Source organism: Salmo salar, chromosome ssa28 (assembly GCF_905237065.1).
Source record: "Salmo salar chromosome ssa28, Ssal_v3.1, whole genome shotgun sequence".
Lineage (NCBI taxonomy): Eukaryota > Metazoa > Chordata > Actinopteri > Salmoniformes > Salmonidae > Salmo > Salmo salar.
In genome coordinates, this window is record NC_059469.1 from 20,716,760 (window position 1) to 20,732,905 (window position 16,146).

General features: G+C 41.7%; 1 protein-coding gene across 1 annotated transcript in view; it reads right to left on the reverse strand.

The window, feature by feature from the left end:
- Window positions 1–16,146, reverse strand: part of desi2 (desumoylating isopeptidase 2) — a 49,750-nt gene that overhangs the window by 1,072 nt on the left and 32,532 nt on the right. Inside the window, 1 exon segment of the mRNA XM_014179947.2 lies at window positions 2,987–3,128. Within this exon segment, the coding sequence (XP_014035422.1) occupies window positions 2,987–3,128 (142 nt within the window).

Below are 16,146 nucleotides of genomic sequence, written 5' to 3' on the forward strand. Positions count from 1 at the left end.
TAGAGTACTAGGCCTTACTGGAAATGGATCTGATGACACTGTAGCGGTAAGGCATTTGGCCCTGCTACGCAGGATAGAGCTAATGGTCCTTGAGGTATTAGAATGAACTGCACTAGTCTGTATTCAATTGGACCCTTATTCATCTGATGGACTGGGTGCTATTTCAATGTGAAAATAGTGTGTCTGTATCGTCTTGCTAAGTACGGACATCATTACAATGGAATGACTTCATTAATGGACACTAGCCAGGACCATTCATTTTATCACCCCAGTGAATGGACGAGTTTACTTCTGTTCGAGACTCTGACAAAGACATCTGTGTTGAATTGTTATCTGTCCCCTATCACTTCTCTAACACCTATGACATTCTTAGAATTTCTCACATCACAATAAAAATATATTTCCTGTGAAAATAGTGCAACCATAAAAACTATATCTTCAAACCTTGTGGTCCAAAGCGAACACCAAACAACTGACCCAGTAAATGCAGAGAAACACAAATTGCCCTTTCTTTCAAAGCGGTATTAGCTGTAGATGTTTATCTTTAGTCCTCCTGACATCAAATTGAATTATTCCATTTGGGAAAAACCCGGTCTTGGATGGGAAAAGCCTCTGGCTGTGAAAAACAAGCCAAGTGTGATAACACCAGCAGCACTGAGGCATAGAGGAGGAGAATCATTCTGGAGGCCCTGGCCTGGAGCTATAAAATAGCCTTAATGCCACAAACAAGCCTGCTATGATGGGCTTCAATTGTGCATGGGTTAACATCCTTGTGAGCAGTGACATTCATGTTCTCAACTGCACAATGTGATTGTGAGGTTGTTAGTCTTTGCCTACATTTCACATGAAAAGGCAAGACAATGCTCTTGAGGCTTGATGTAGGCTACCAATGACAGACATACATATGTCTATATAGGCTTCCCATGAGAACTAGGCCACCAATCAGTGGACTGATTCTCCACGGTTGAGTAATCCGTTTCAGTAGGAATGCTGTGTTCTCCCATACAGTATCTTAATTTTCACAAAATATCACCTAAAATAGACCACATAGAGAAAAAGACAATTACAGGCTACCGTTCTGGATGTAGGATTTCAGTACAGAAACCTTACAGGTCTGAAATAAATAACTGTCACACATAGAGATGGGGATCTGTGGTGGACTTTGCAGAGCTAATCCCATTCCAAGTTCTCTCTCACAGATTCCTTCACTGCGGAGCAAACGTGCATAATCCCAGGACCAAATCAGGCTGGCAGAAAATGAAACTGTCAAACAGATACTTCCCACACAACAAGGAAGGGAGAGAAGCGCTGTATGCCTGAGGCAGACCGGGGGAGGACATTCCCATTCTATTCCTGAACAATTATATCATCCAATAGGGAGAGGACTCTACAACAAGAGTACATATCTAGGCTATGCATAGATACATCTTCAATAATGATTTGCTTACATTAAACACAGATTTTTTGGGGGGGGGGATCGTAAATGACTAGAAACAACGCTCTGACTCAGTCTACACAATATAGCCATACATTGTCATACTAGACGTGTGTGGTTGTAGAAGTGTTAACAAGACAATGAGGTAACTGAGTGTTTCAACACTTCAGGAGGAGGAGGAGGAGCTGGTTTCACTGTAAATATGTTCTTATTCAGAGTGTCATCAGGCCCACTTCATTTGCCTTCCAAATGCAGAGACATTATCAGTGTCAGAGACATCAAAGACTATCTAGAGTATTAGTCACCTCCATCTTCGCCGTCCCCAGGAAACACACTCACACATACTTCACAGCTCAAGATGGCCCCTAACAGACAGGAACCACCACAGAAGTGAATATCCACTGCATTAGTGCAGTGTTTCATTATAAAGATGGGAATCAACAAGACCAAGGGGTGTAAATGATGGGAGAAGGCAGAATGCTTGGTAAGAATTGACAATTAGCCTAACTTCCTCTCTCAGAACAATTTGGGTTGATTACATTGGGTTCTCTGAGGAAATCATTTAATTTTATTTCACCTTTATTTAACCAGGTAGGCTAGTTGAGAACAAGTTCTCATTTGCAACTGCGACCTGGCCAAGATAAAGTATAGCAATTCGACACATACAACAGAGTTACACAATGGAATAAACAAACATACAGTCAATAATACAGTAGAAAAAAAATAAAACATTTAACTATGCAAGGAATTCTATTCACACAGTCACATTGTAAAATAGCACAGAGCAAATGTTATGGTAAGCTTCATTTCTCTTCCAAGGAGGATGTTTCTTTAGTAAGCATGAGACCAAAGCCCAGAGAAGGGAAGAGCCCCCGTCTCCAGGGGTAACCTGAACCTATGCATTGTGTGAGCATGCATGTGTGTGAGAATGAGTGTGTCTGTAGGTGTTTGCTAGTAGGCGTGTGTGTTGTATTTGCAAATGTAGGTGTATGAGTCAGGAGGAGTTTCTGTCAGTGGTGTATGACAGGCCTGGCAGCTGGGGCAGTGTGTCTGGGCTTGTAGCAGAGCTCTCTAATCCCTGTCTGCCACACAGATGCTGGGTGTAATCATACTCATTACTCACCCGCTCCACCAATCTGCTCTAACACTGTACTTATAAACTCATAATGCTTGGCTTCTACTCAATGCACTGAACAAACACAGGTTGAGATATTTGTCGTCTGTCCCGTGGGAGGTGGGGGATTCTCCTTCTCTGCTCTTTGTGAGACTGTTCTAGGCTGGACCAGGCACCTGGCAGGTTCAACGTCAGAGCAAAGTGGCACTACATCCAGGCACCCTGACCTAGAATGCTCTAGCACAGCCCTGGTGACAAGAGGAGTGCTGGGGGGGGGATGCTTGTCTTATGTGGACCACTGTGACGTACCCTGGACAACGCAGGGATATAGGCCTTTGTCTTTCCTTAAGGAGAGCTTGGGCATAAATAATATATGTACGTGAGTGGGTGAGAGAGAGGGAGCGAGAGAGAGAGGGTATGTTCAGAGCGTCCCTTACCTCCGACAGGGCTGAGGAGAAGTGGTTACAGTTCTTGTGCATGAGGTGGTAGGCGTTTCCCTTGTACTCTTTCCCCAGCTCCTCCATGATGCGCTCCACATCCTCCTCTGTGAAGTCTGTGCTGCCCAGAACAATGGCTTCTCTGATGCCAGGAACAGGATCAACACAGAGAGAGAAGGTCACTTCTAAGGACATTTTTTCATCATGCAAGAAAATGTTTTACATTTTACCACGCGAAATTATAATTGTGAGTATTCCAGATTTTTTGCCGAGCTCAAGGGCAGTTTTGCGGATGTAAAATGTTTCCTAAGACTTCATAATCTACCCTTTGTCATCTTTTAGATTAAAAATGCTACTGTATGCGTGGAATCTACACAACAGACCGGCCCATCTGCGCAATGACTACACAGGCAGAGTTCACTTCAATTATAGATGAAGCTCTTCATCTTCACAGAAGTGACTCAGCCTAACCAAAATGAGCCGTGGGGAAGAAGTGGACCACAGTGTTAGCCACTATAGTATCTTTGGAGCATTGCTGTACTAAGACAGGAGCAGCCTCATCACTCAACAACCACCATCATCATCTGAAGATCACAATCACCTTCATTCACCAAGGACATTTACACACTCTGAATTGTACTTGGTGATATAGTGCTGCTCGTGAAGGACAACAGAGTTTATTATATACAAATAAGTAGAGTGCATATAGAGCTATGTAGATAAAGGTATGTTAAGGAAAAGAGACCTGGAAATGCATGCTGGAGGCATTATGTGAGAGGGCATAACAATAGTAAGGCAACCCCTGGAAATTATTCTATAGTAGATACTGCAAGTTCTTTAAAAAGTAGAACGCCAAAACAATTGCGTCATCCAACCAACATTACTGTGGTGTTTATAGTCACTCCCAGTAGTATCCTCCTATAGCAGATACACAAACACGCAAAGTTTATTTAGAACATGTTCCACAGAGACACTCCAGTGCCATGGGGCTGCTTAACTGTCACATGTGCAACCAGAAAAAAAAAAATTCACTCTAGACCTTCACTCCACACACAGTGATGCATACAAAGCTCTCCCACCCTCCATTAGGAAAATCTGACCATAATTCTATCCTCCTGATTCCTGCGTACAAACAAAACCTAACGCAGGAAGTACCAGTAACACGCTCAATACGGAAGTGGTCAGATGACCTGGATGCTACACTACAGGACTGATTTGCTAGCACAGACTGGAATATGTTCCGGGATTCATCCAATGGCATTGAGGAGTATACCACCTCAGTCATTGGCTTTATCAATAAGTGCATCGACAACGTCGTCCTCACAGTGACCGTTCAGTGGTTACTCCTTTAAAAGTTGCGTCATACTGCGGCGCATTCTGTGGAACGTCATTTAATTGTTAGCCATTTTTTTCTGTTAATGCAAATTAGTGTTATTGGCATTACCAGAGACGGGGAGGGCACGCGGGAGACTGGGGTTCAATTCCCCGACGGAGAGGAAGGAGTAGGGTGTCCTTGCCAATAAGAATGTGTTCTTAACTGATTCCATATGTGTTATTTCATAGTTTTGATGTCTTTACTATTTTAGAATGTAGAAAATAGTAAAAATGAAGAAAAATCCTGGAATGAGTATGTGTCCAAATATGGCGCTGTACAACGTGACGGTCGGGAGTAGGCTGTAGCCTAAGTGATTGGAGGATTCTAAATGAATATCTAAGGAGCATAACATTTCCACACCCTAATTGTAGTGTAACCGAACTTTCAGTTGAGCGTACTAGCCCTTTGCCTGCTCTACCAGAAGTCAATGCTGTTGCTACTGTATGCAACTTCTTGCTAGCTAGTTAGCATAACAAATAACTAGAGAGACATTTTTCGACTTGGGTGTGTTCTTCAATTCAATCTGGAGTACCTGCGCTCATAAATTCAGAGCGTTGGCAAATTGTATGTTTGTAAATTCAGACCGTTTCGCTCTTGGAGAGCACACTAGATGTTCGGGCTGAGGAGTAGGGTTGATTTTAGCGTTCTGGCCTTACAACGGCAGTCAAGCACCCAAGCTAACGTTGGCTAGCTTGCTAGCTACTTCCAGACACAAATGAGACCACTCTGACCATTTTACTCGCCCTAGCAGAGCTGGTTAGGCAGTTTGTGTAAACCAGAGCGATGGTGACTAACTGTGCTGCTGGAAACAATTGAATTACTATTTTTTGCCGACGTTTACTGACACCGGCCATATTCAATGGGTGTTGAGCGCTTGTAAATGCATTATTCTGCGCTCTGGTAAACTCAGAGTGCTCTGACATGGGTGTAGATATCAGGATCGAATTTACGAAAGCACCCGAATGTCCATTGACAACGCACAACGACTATGTAATTTAACTAAGCTAAGAATGACTGGAATAATCAAGTCAATAAACATTGGGTAGTTAGCCTATAGTTAATATACTGGCAAGTTTGATGTATAACTACTAACGTTAGGTAGCTAGCTAACATGCAGGTACATACTGCTGTAATGATATGCTATGCTATGTGGTACGTAAGGACAGCGTAGATAACAAATTGTCAGCCAACATAATGTGTAAGGTAACTTATTTGAAAAGTCATGACTTTATTACATTGGGTAGCAAGCTATCCCTTGGTCATTAGGGCAAACCTGGTCTGTGATAGGTGGTGGGGTTCACACCTAGCTCGGCTATTAAACTATACTTTAGTAAAGGTTGAATAGTCCATTGTTCAGCTATTAGCCCCCCTCCCCAACTTGCAACAAATTGTGGTTACTCCCATCTTGTTCCTCGCATCATTCTGCGCCCGAGTGGCTCGCTTGTGGGCGTGCTGGCAAGGATATGGCAGCACCTTCGGTTGTGCGTCAAGAATTCTGCAGAGCAAGTTTGTATGGAGGTCTGGTTATTCACAGGCAAATTGTTATAGGCTATGGAAGTACATCTGTCTTTTGTCGAGAGCAAAACTTGTCAACTTTTCTGAAAGCAATTTTTACAGAAGGATGAAAGAACACAATATGTCTGTCAGGGAATGCTATTCTGATATGTCAGATGAAGAGTTAGACCAGAAAGTCAGCGCCATTAAGGCAAGGATGCCCCATGCAGGCTTTAGAATGGTCAAAGGAAGTCTCAGAGCAATGGGCCATCGTGTACAATGGCAAAGAGTTAGGGAGTCTTTGCAACGTGTAAACGGCCTAATACTCGGGCCCAGAGTCAAATATTTGCATATTATTGGTAGATTTGGATAGAAAACACTCTGAAGTTTCTAAAACTGTTTGAATGGTGTCTGTGAGTATAACAGAACTCATATGGCAGGCAAAAACCTGAGAAAAATACAGCCAGGAAATGAAAATCTGGTGCCTGTAGTTTTTTCAAGTCATTGCCAATCGAACACAGTGAGTTAGGGTTCATTTTGCACTTCCTAAGGCATCCACTAGATGTCAACAGTCTTTAGAAAGTTGTTTGAGGCGTCTATGATGAACAGAGACCGAACAAGAAGGCTGGGAAGTTGGTGACCAAGGGAAGGACATCAGTTCATTGGTGCGCAATCACGTGAGGAGGTAGCTCTGTTCCAAAACGTTTTTCAAGACAATGGAATCGTCCGGTTGGAATATTACTGAATTTTCATGTTCTAAAGGCCCTAAAGATTGATGCTTTACAACGTTTGACATGTTTGAACGAACGTAAACAGAACTTTTTTTTTTACTTTTCGTCGTGACATTTTCCTCGCGCGTCCTACATTTTGAGTAGCTTACTGAAGGCGCAAACAACATGGAGTTATTTGGACATAAATTAGGAACTTTATCGAACAAAGCAACATTTATTGTGGACTTGGGATTCCTGGAAGTGCCTTCTGATGAAGATTATTAAAGGTAAGTGAATATTTCTAATGCTATTTATGCATTTAGATGACTCCAAAATGGCGGGTATCTGTAATTGCATGATGTATTTTTCTGAGCGCAGTACTCAGATTATTGCAAAGTGTGCTTTCCCAGTAAAGTTATTTTGAAATCTGTCAATGCGGTTGCATTCAGGAGATGTTAATCTATAATTCTTTGAATAACAGTTTTTATTTTATCAACATTTATAATGAGTATTTTTGTAAATTGTTGTGCTGATTCACTGGCAGTTTTGGGGGAAATACATTTTCTGAACGTCATGCGCCAATGTAAAATGCTGTTTTTGGATATAAATATGAACTTGATAGAACAAAAAATGCATGTATTGTCTAACAATGTCCTAGGAGTGTCATCTGATGAAGATTGTCAAAGGTTAGTGCATAATTTTAGCTGGTTTTCTGCTTTTGGTGACGCTTGTCCTTGCATTGAAAATGGCTGTGTGTAATTTTTTGTCTATGTACCGTCCTAACATAATCTAACTTTATGCTTTCGCCGTAAAGCCTTTTTGAAATCGGACAACGTGGTTGGATTAAGGAGATGTTTATCTATAAAATGGTGTAAAATAGTTGTATGTTTGAGAAATTTGAATTATGAGATTTTGTTGTTTTCGAATTTGGCGCTCTGATTTTTCACTGGCTGCACGGTGGGTGGGACGCTAGTGTCCCACTAGCCTCAAAAAGTTAAGCTTTCTGTGCTGTATTGACATATTCTGAAAATGACATCTGCTGCTTTAGATTGAATGGTCATATCTCAGTTATTGTTTTCATATCTACAAAAAAATAAGCTATTTTCTTAACTTTCAGAGTGCGAGCTGATCAAGGGGTCGAAAATGTAGATAATGCCAGATGTTCACTGTCCGAGGAACAGGCCGTGGAAGCTTTATTGCTGCCAAAAGTGTCCGTAACCAGAGGTAATTAAACTGTTTTGTGTTCTTTCTCTCTTCCTGTCTTGTTGTACATGGAACCTGTCTCACATGCATTAATAACAAAACTTAAGATATCAGCTGCTAATTTACAGATTTACACCACATAAACACTAAGCCATTTTTCATTGGACTACCTGTTGCTGCCAAGTCATGATTTCTCTGGGGGTTAGCCTTGAAATAACCAAGTGGTGAGACACATAGCCCTCTATATTTAAATGTTTCAGGTTTACACCGATAGTGGTTATGGAATGCATGTGATGCAGACACCTCAGAGGCACACACAACTTGCATTTCTATAACCACGGACCCACCTCAGTGTTCACTATTCATGGAGGAAGACCACAGGGCCACAGAGATTAGGTTCCTCCCCCCACAAAACCCTCTCTCTCTGTAAGAGTGGAACACTAATGGAGAGATGTTTGGAGTGCTGTGACATGTCAGTACCACAACTTACTGCAGTTTGGAGGAAGGATACCTTGACCTGTCGAATTCTATCCACCTCTTCTGTGTGGGATATGTGTTCCTACCTTGTCTGCGGGCAGATCTGCAGCATTTTCAGAGAGTTGGAATAATCACCCTTTAAGGTGAACCTGACACCTCAACAGCTGTGGCATATCGGAATGCTCCAAACACCTGTGCACATTTGTTTTTGCCTTAGCACTACACAGCTGATTCAAATGATCAAGTCATCATCAAGCTTCAAGTGGTATTTATGTCTAATAATGACATCTATTGTTTGTCCTCATGTGTCTGTTTTTCAGCATAAAGTACTCTGTAACCACTTAGTGTGGACACCAGGTGAGACCACACACAATAACAGTCTCTCTCCTTCACTTCACCCCCTTCTCCCTAAATCCTTTAGGTTATATCAGCTGTGTTGGTAAACCCCTTCCGCATCTGAACTGGCTGACAGAGGGCACAGCATGATCATAGGTGGGAGGTCACTTGGTCAGGTCAACAGGAAATATTATTCAAGAGATGCTTTACATTGAAATACAGAGATGTAGTAGTCCCAGAGTTAATGATCCAAGGTCAGTTTTGCATTTCACCTCTTGATGATTATGATGACTGACCGTGTTAGAATAATAAAAAACACGGCTTAATCATGCTCTCTCTCTATCCATCTGTCTCTCGTCTGCAGGTATGTTTTGATATGAGAGAGGAAGCCAGTCCCGTCATCGCCACCTCACCCACACTTAAGAGAACCAGCCTTGGGCCCCCAGATGGCCCGAAGGTTAAGAGACACCGCTAGAGACACTAATCTGAAAACAAGGCTCCCTAAATTTTATCAGCACATCGAATGCGCGACCCGGGATGGGAAAATTCTGGATCATTGTTACTCTAACTTCTGCGACGCATACAAAGCCATCCTTTCAGCAAATCTGACCACGACTCCATTTTGTTGCTCCCAGCCTATAGACAGAAACTAAAACAGGAAACGCCCGTGCAGCATTCGCGTAAAACTGAAAGCGCGAACCACTGCTTTTAATCAGGGCAAGGCGACCGGAAACATGACCGAATACAAACAGTGTAGCTATTCCCTCTGCAGGGCAATCAAACAAGCTAAGCGTCAGTATAGACAAAGTATAGTCGCAATTCAACAGCTCAGACACAAGAGGAAGTGGCAGGGTCTACAGTCAATCATGGATTACAAAAAGAAAACCAGCCCCGTCGCGGACCCCGATGTCTTGCTCCCAGACAAACTAAACAACTTCTTTGCTCGCTTTGAAGACAATACAGTGCCACCGACACGGCCCGCTACCAAAACCTGCGGGCTCTCCTTCACCGCAGCCAATGTGAGTAAAATATTTAAACGTGTTAACCCTCGCAAGGCTGCCGGCCCAGACGGCATCCCTAGCCGCGTCCTCAGAGCATGCGCAGACCAGCTGGCAGGTGTGTTTATGGACATATTCAACTACAGCTCAGCATTTAACACTATAGCACCCTCCAAACTCGTCATTAACCTCTCTAGGCTAGGCGGGACGAATTCGTCCCACCTACGTAACAGCCACTGCCAGCCTGTGGCGCGATTTTCAAAACCTTAAAAATCCTATTACTTCAATTTCTCAAACATATGACTATTTTACAGCCATTTAAAGACAAGACTCTCGTTAATCTAACCACACTGTCCGATTTCAAAAAGGCTTTACAACGAAAGCAAAACATTAGATTATGTCAGCAGAGTACCAAGCCAGAAATAATCAGACACCCATTTTTCAAGCCAGCATATAATGGCACCAAAACCCAGAAGACAGCTAAATGCAGCACTCACCTTTGATGATCTTCATCAGATGACAACCCTAGGACATTATGTTATACAATACATGCATGTTTTGTTCAATCAAGTTCATATTTATATCAAAAACCAGCTTTTTACATTAGCATGTGACGTTCAGAACTAGCATACCCCCGCAAACTTCCGGGGAATTCGCTAACATTTTACTAAATTACTCACGATAAACGTTCACAAAAAGCATAACAATTATTTTAAGAATTATAGATACAGACCTCCTCTATGCACTCGATATGTCCGATTTTAAAATAGCTTTTGGTGAAAGCACATTTTGCAATATTCTAAGTACATAGCCCAGGCATCACGGGCTCGCTATTTAGACACCCGGCAAGTTTAGCACTCACCATAATCATATTTACTATTATAAAAGTTTGATTACCTTTTGTTGTCTTCGTCAGAATGCACACCCAGGACTGCTACTTCAATAACAAATGTTGGTTTGGTCCAAAATAATCCATCGTTATATCCGAATAGCGGCGTTTTGTTCGTATGCGTTCCAGACACTATCCGAAATAGTAAAGAAGTGTCGCGCGCATGGCGCAATTCGTGACAATAAAATTCTAAGTATTCCATTACCGTACTTGCAAGCATGTCAACCGCTGTTTAAAATCAATTTTTACGACATTTTTCTCGTAGAAAAGCGATAATATTCCGACAGGGAATCTCCTTTTCGGCAAACAGAGGAAAAAATCCCAAAGGCGGGGGCGGTCGGGGTCACGAGCATAAGCCCAGTGTCCCTTGATCGGCCACTTGAGAAAGGCGATAATGTGTTTCAGCCTGGGGCTGGAATGACGACATTCTGTTTTTTCCCGGGCTCTGAGCGCCTATGGACGACGTGGGAAGTGTCACGTTAGAGCAGAGATCCTTAGTAAATGATAGAGATGGAAAAGAAGTTCAAGAAATGGTCAGACAGGCCACTTCCTGTAAAGGAATCTCTCAGGTTTTGACCTGCCATTTGAGTTCTGTTATACTCACAGACACCATTCAAACAGTTTTAGAAAATGTAGGGTGTTTTCTATCCATATGTAATAAGTATATGCATATTCTAGTTACTGGGTAGGAGTGGTAACCAGATTAAATCGGGTATGTTTTTTATCCAGCCGTGTCAATACTGCCCCCTATCCTAAACAGGTTAAGCTCAAGACACTGGGTCTCGACCCCACCCTGTGCAACTGGGTCCTGTACTTAAATCATCAAGTTTGCAGACGACACTACAGTGGTAGGCTTGATTACCAACAACGACAAGACGACCTACAGGGAGGAGGTGAGGGCCCTCGGAGTGTGGTGTCAGGCAAACAACCTCACACTCAACGTCAACAAAACAAAGGAGATGATCGTGGACTTCAGGAAACAGCAGAGGGAGCACCCCTCTATCCACATCGACGGGACAGTAGTGGAGAAGGTGGAAAGTTTTAAGTTCCTCGGCGTACACATCACGGACAAACTGAAATGGTCCACCCACACAGACAGAGTGGTGAAGAAGGCGCAACAGCGCCTCTTCAACCTCAGGAGTAGAGGTCGACCAATTAAATCGGAATGGCCGATTAATTAGGGCCGATTTCAAGTTTTCATAACAAAATCGGTATTTTTGGCCACAGATTTGCCAATAAAAAAAAAGAAATGTACACCTTTATTTAACTAGGCAAGTCAGATTAAGAACACATTCTTATTTTCAATGACGGCCTAGGAACGGGGGGTTAACTGCCTTGTTCAGGGGGGATTCGGGGATTCGTTTTTGCAACCTTCCGGTTACTAGTCCAACGCTCCAACCACCTGCCTTACATTGCACTCCACGAAGAGCCTGCATGGCAGGCTGACTACCTGTTACGCGAGGGCAGCAAGAAGCCAAGGTAAGTTGCTAGCTAGCATTAAACTTATCTTATAAAAAAAACTATCAATCTTAACATGATCACTAGTTAACTACACATGGTTGATGATATTACTAGTTTATCTAACGTGTCCTGCGTTGCTTATAATCGATGCGGTGCCTGTTAATTTATCATTGCATCATAGCCTACTTCGCCAAACGGATGTTGATTTAACAAGCGCATTTGCGAAAAAAGCACTGTCGTTGCACCAATGTACCTAACCATAAACATCAATGCCTTTCTTTAAAATCAATAAACAAGTATATATATTTTTAAACCTGCATATTTAGTTAATATTGCCAGCTAACATGAAATTGTGTCACATCTCTAGCGTTCATTGCACGCAGAGTCAGGGTATATGTAACAGTTTGGGCCGCCTGGCTCGTTGCGAACTAATTTGCCAGAATTTTACGTAATTATTATGACATAACATTGAAGGTTGGGCAATGTAACAGGAATATTTAGACTTAGGGATGCCACCCGTTAGATAAAATACGGAACGGTTCTGTATTTCACTGACAGGAAAAACGTTTTGTTTTCGAGATAATAGTTTCCGGATTCGACCATATTAATGACCTAAGGCTCGTATTTCTGTGTGTTATTATGTTATAATTAAGTCTATGATTTGATAGAGCAGTCTGACTGAGCAGTGGTAGGCAGCAGCAGGCTCATAAGCATTCATTCAAAACAGCACTTTCGTGCGTTTTGCCAGCGGCCCTTTGCAATGCATTGCGCTGTTTATGACTTCAAGCCTATCAACTCCCAAGATGAGGCTGGTGTAACCGATGTGAAATAGCTAGCTAGTTAGCCGGGTGCGCGCTAATAGCGTTTCAAACGTCACTCGCTCTGAGACTTGGAGTGGTTGTTCCCCTTGCTCTGCATGGGTAACACTGCTTCGAGGGTGGCTGTTGTCGATGTGTTCCTGGTTCAAGCCCAGGTAGGAGCGAGGAGAGGGACGGAAGCGATACTGTTACACTGGCAATACTAAAGTGCCTATAAGAACATCCAATAGTCAAAGGTATATGAAATACAAATCGTATAGAGAGAAATAGTCCTATAATAACTACAATCTAAAACTTCTTACCTGGGAATATTGAAGACTCATGTTAAAAGGAACCACCAGCTTTCATATGTTCTCATGTTCTGAGCAAGGAACTTATACGTTAGCTTTCTTACATGGCACATATTGCACTTTTACTTTCTTCTCCAACACTTTGTTTTTGCATTATTTAAACCAAATTGAACATTTTCATTATTTAATTGAGGCTAAATTGATTTTGATGTATTATATTAAGTTAAAATAAAAGTTTTCATTCAGTATTGTTGTAATTGTCATTATTACAAATAAATAAATACAAAATAAATAAATAAATCGACCGATTAATCAATATAGGCTTTTTTTGGTCATCCAATAGTCGGTATTGAAAAATCATAAATCGGTCGACCTCTACTCAGGAGGCTGAAGAAATTTGGCACAATCAAGAGCATCTTGTCGGGCTGTATCACCGCCTGGTACGGCAACTGCTCTGCCCACAACCGCAAGGCTCTCCAGAGGGTAGTGAGGTCTGCACAACGCATCACCGGGGGCAAACTACCTGCCCTCCAAGACACCTAAACCACCCGATGTCACAGGAAGGCCAAAAAGATCAAGGACAACAACCACCCGAGCCACTGCCTGGTCACCCCGCAATCATCCAGAAGGCGAGGTCAGTACAGGTGCATCAAAGCTGGGACCGAGAGACTGAAAAACAGCTTCTATCTCAAGGCCATCAGACTATAAAACAGCCATCACTAACATTGAGTGGCTGCTGCCAACATACTGACTCAAATCTCTAGCCACTTTAATAATTAAAAATTGGATGTAATAAATATCACTAGTCACTTTAAACAATGCCACTTTATATAATGTTTACATAGCCTACATTACTCATCTCATATGTATATACTGTACTCTATACTGTATACCATCTACTGCATCTTGCCTACGCCGTTTGGCCATTGCTCATCCATATATTTATATGTACATATTCTTATTCATTCCTTTACACTTGTGTGTATCAGGTAGTTGGTGAGAAATTGTTAGATTACTTGTTAGATATTACTGCATGGTCGGAACTAGAATCACAAGCATTTCGCTACACTCGCATTAACATCTGCTAACCATGTGTATGTGACCAATAACATTTTATTTGATTAATTGTGATGAACTGAGAGAATTAGGGTAGCAATGTAATTAATTAATAATATGCTGTCTGCCTCTGTTCTTACCTCTTTCCCTTTCTGTCTTCTACACCTCTCTCCCCACCTTGTCTTTCTTCCTCATTTTATAATGCACACCATAAGTGCATTGAAGTACAGATTGAACTCGTATTTATAATATTACAATTATAATGCATGTTTTATGTATTTATAACACCTGGATAATGAACTTTCAAGAAAGCTTTTCACATTCTCCACTGGTTGAAATTAAGTATCTCATTGAAATACTATCCTGTGTCCCCAGATTAATGCAGATGAAGGGAATTTGATGCAGTCTTTTTTCGAATGTATATATGAATTACAAATCAGCCTTTACTTAAATCATGTTTCTAGTCTATTGCATAGTTACAATGTGTAATCATTGATGTCCCAGGAGCGGTAAACACTGTTGAAGTGTATAATTGTAATACACACATGCAGACACAGCATCATTCAAAGAATGGAGTTTGATACACCTGGTATTGGATATGACTGAAACAGAATGTCACAGAGATTCATACCTGAACCGCACCTTTATTTGCCAAGGAAAAGTACATGATCAGTGAATATATTCAATGTACAAGCTACAATGTGGGGGATCTCATGTGTGGTAATAACTACAGTACATGTATATAGGACTTGCATCCTTGGCACAATAGAGTTATTATATTCTACTCTATCCATAGGCTTCATTAATGCATTTCAGACTTGAAGTTGATATAACAACTATGATAGCTGAGGTTCATAGTTTCTGAACTAATATTCTTAATCTAATGTTTTAGGGCCCATACACAGATCGGCTACATACTGTAGCTAGCTACACATCCATAGGCATACAGTTATTTTTATCCTCCACTACACAATAAGCAAGTAAATAGCTAGCTAGCTATGTTACTTCAGCCAGATTGCACGGCAAGGCAAACTGACACAATTGTACATAAAATTTGCTGTAAATGATTTAGCTAGATCGATTTTTTACATCCACTGTTTCCCAAGACGACAGCCTGGTTTGCTAGTTCTCTCAGGAGTCCCTAAAACATTAACCTCTCTAGGGTAGGGGGCAGTATTTGCACGGCCGGATAAAAAACGTACCCGATGTAATCTGGTTATTACTACTGCCCAGAAACTAGAATATGCATATAATTGTTAGATTTGGATAGAAAACACCCTAAAGTTTCTAAAACTGTTTGAATGGTGTCTGTGAGTATAACAGAACTCATATGGCAGGCAAAAACGTGAGAAGATTCTGTACAGGAAGTGCCCTCTCTGACCATTTCTTGGCCTTCTACACTCTCTTTATTGAAAACTGAGGATCTCTGCTGTAACGTGACACTTCCTACGGCTCCCATAGGCTCTCAGAAGGCGGCAGAACGTTGAATGATGACTTTGCAGCCCATGGCTGAAAAACAGTAGCGCATTTGGTAAGTGGTCGATCTGAGAACAATGAGACGGGGGTGCGTGTGCACGTGAAGAGTCCATTTTAGATTTTTAGTCTTTGAACGAAAACAGGGTTTCCCGGTCGGAATATTATCGCTTTTTTACGAGAAAAATGGCATAAAAATTGATTTTAAACAGCGGTTGACATGCTTCGAAGTACGGTAATGGAATATTTAGATTTTTTTTGTCACGATATCCGCCGGGCGCGTCACCCTTCGGATAGTGTCTTGAACGCACGAACAAAACAGAGGATATTTGAACATAACTATGGATTATTTTGAACCAAACCAACATTTGTTATTGAAGTAGAAGTCCTGGGAGTGCATTCTGACGAAGAACAGCAAAGGTAATCCAATTTTTCTTATAGTACATCTGAGTTTGGTGAGTGCCAAACTTGGTGGGTGTCTAAATAGCTAGCCCGTGATGGCTGAGCTATCTACTCAGAATGTTGCAAAATGTGCTTTTGCCAAAAAGCTATTTTAAAATCGGACATAGCGATTGCATAA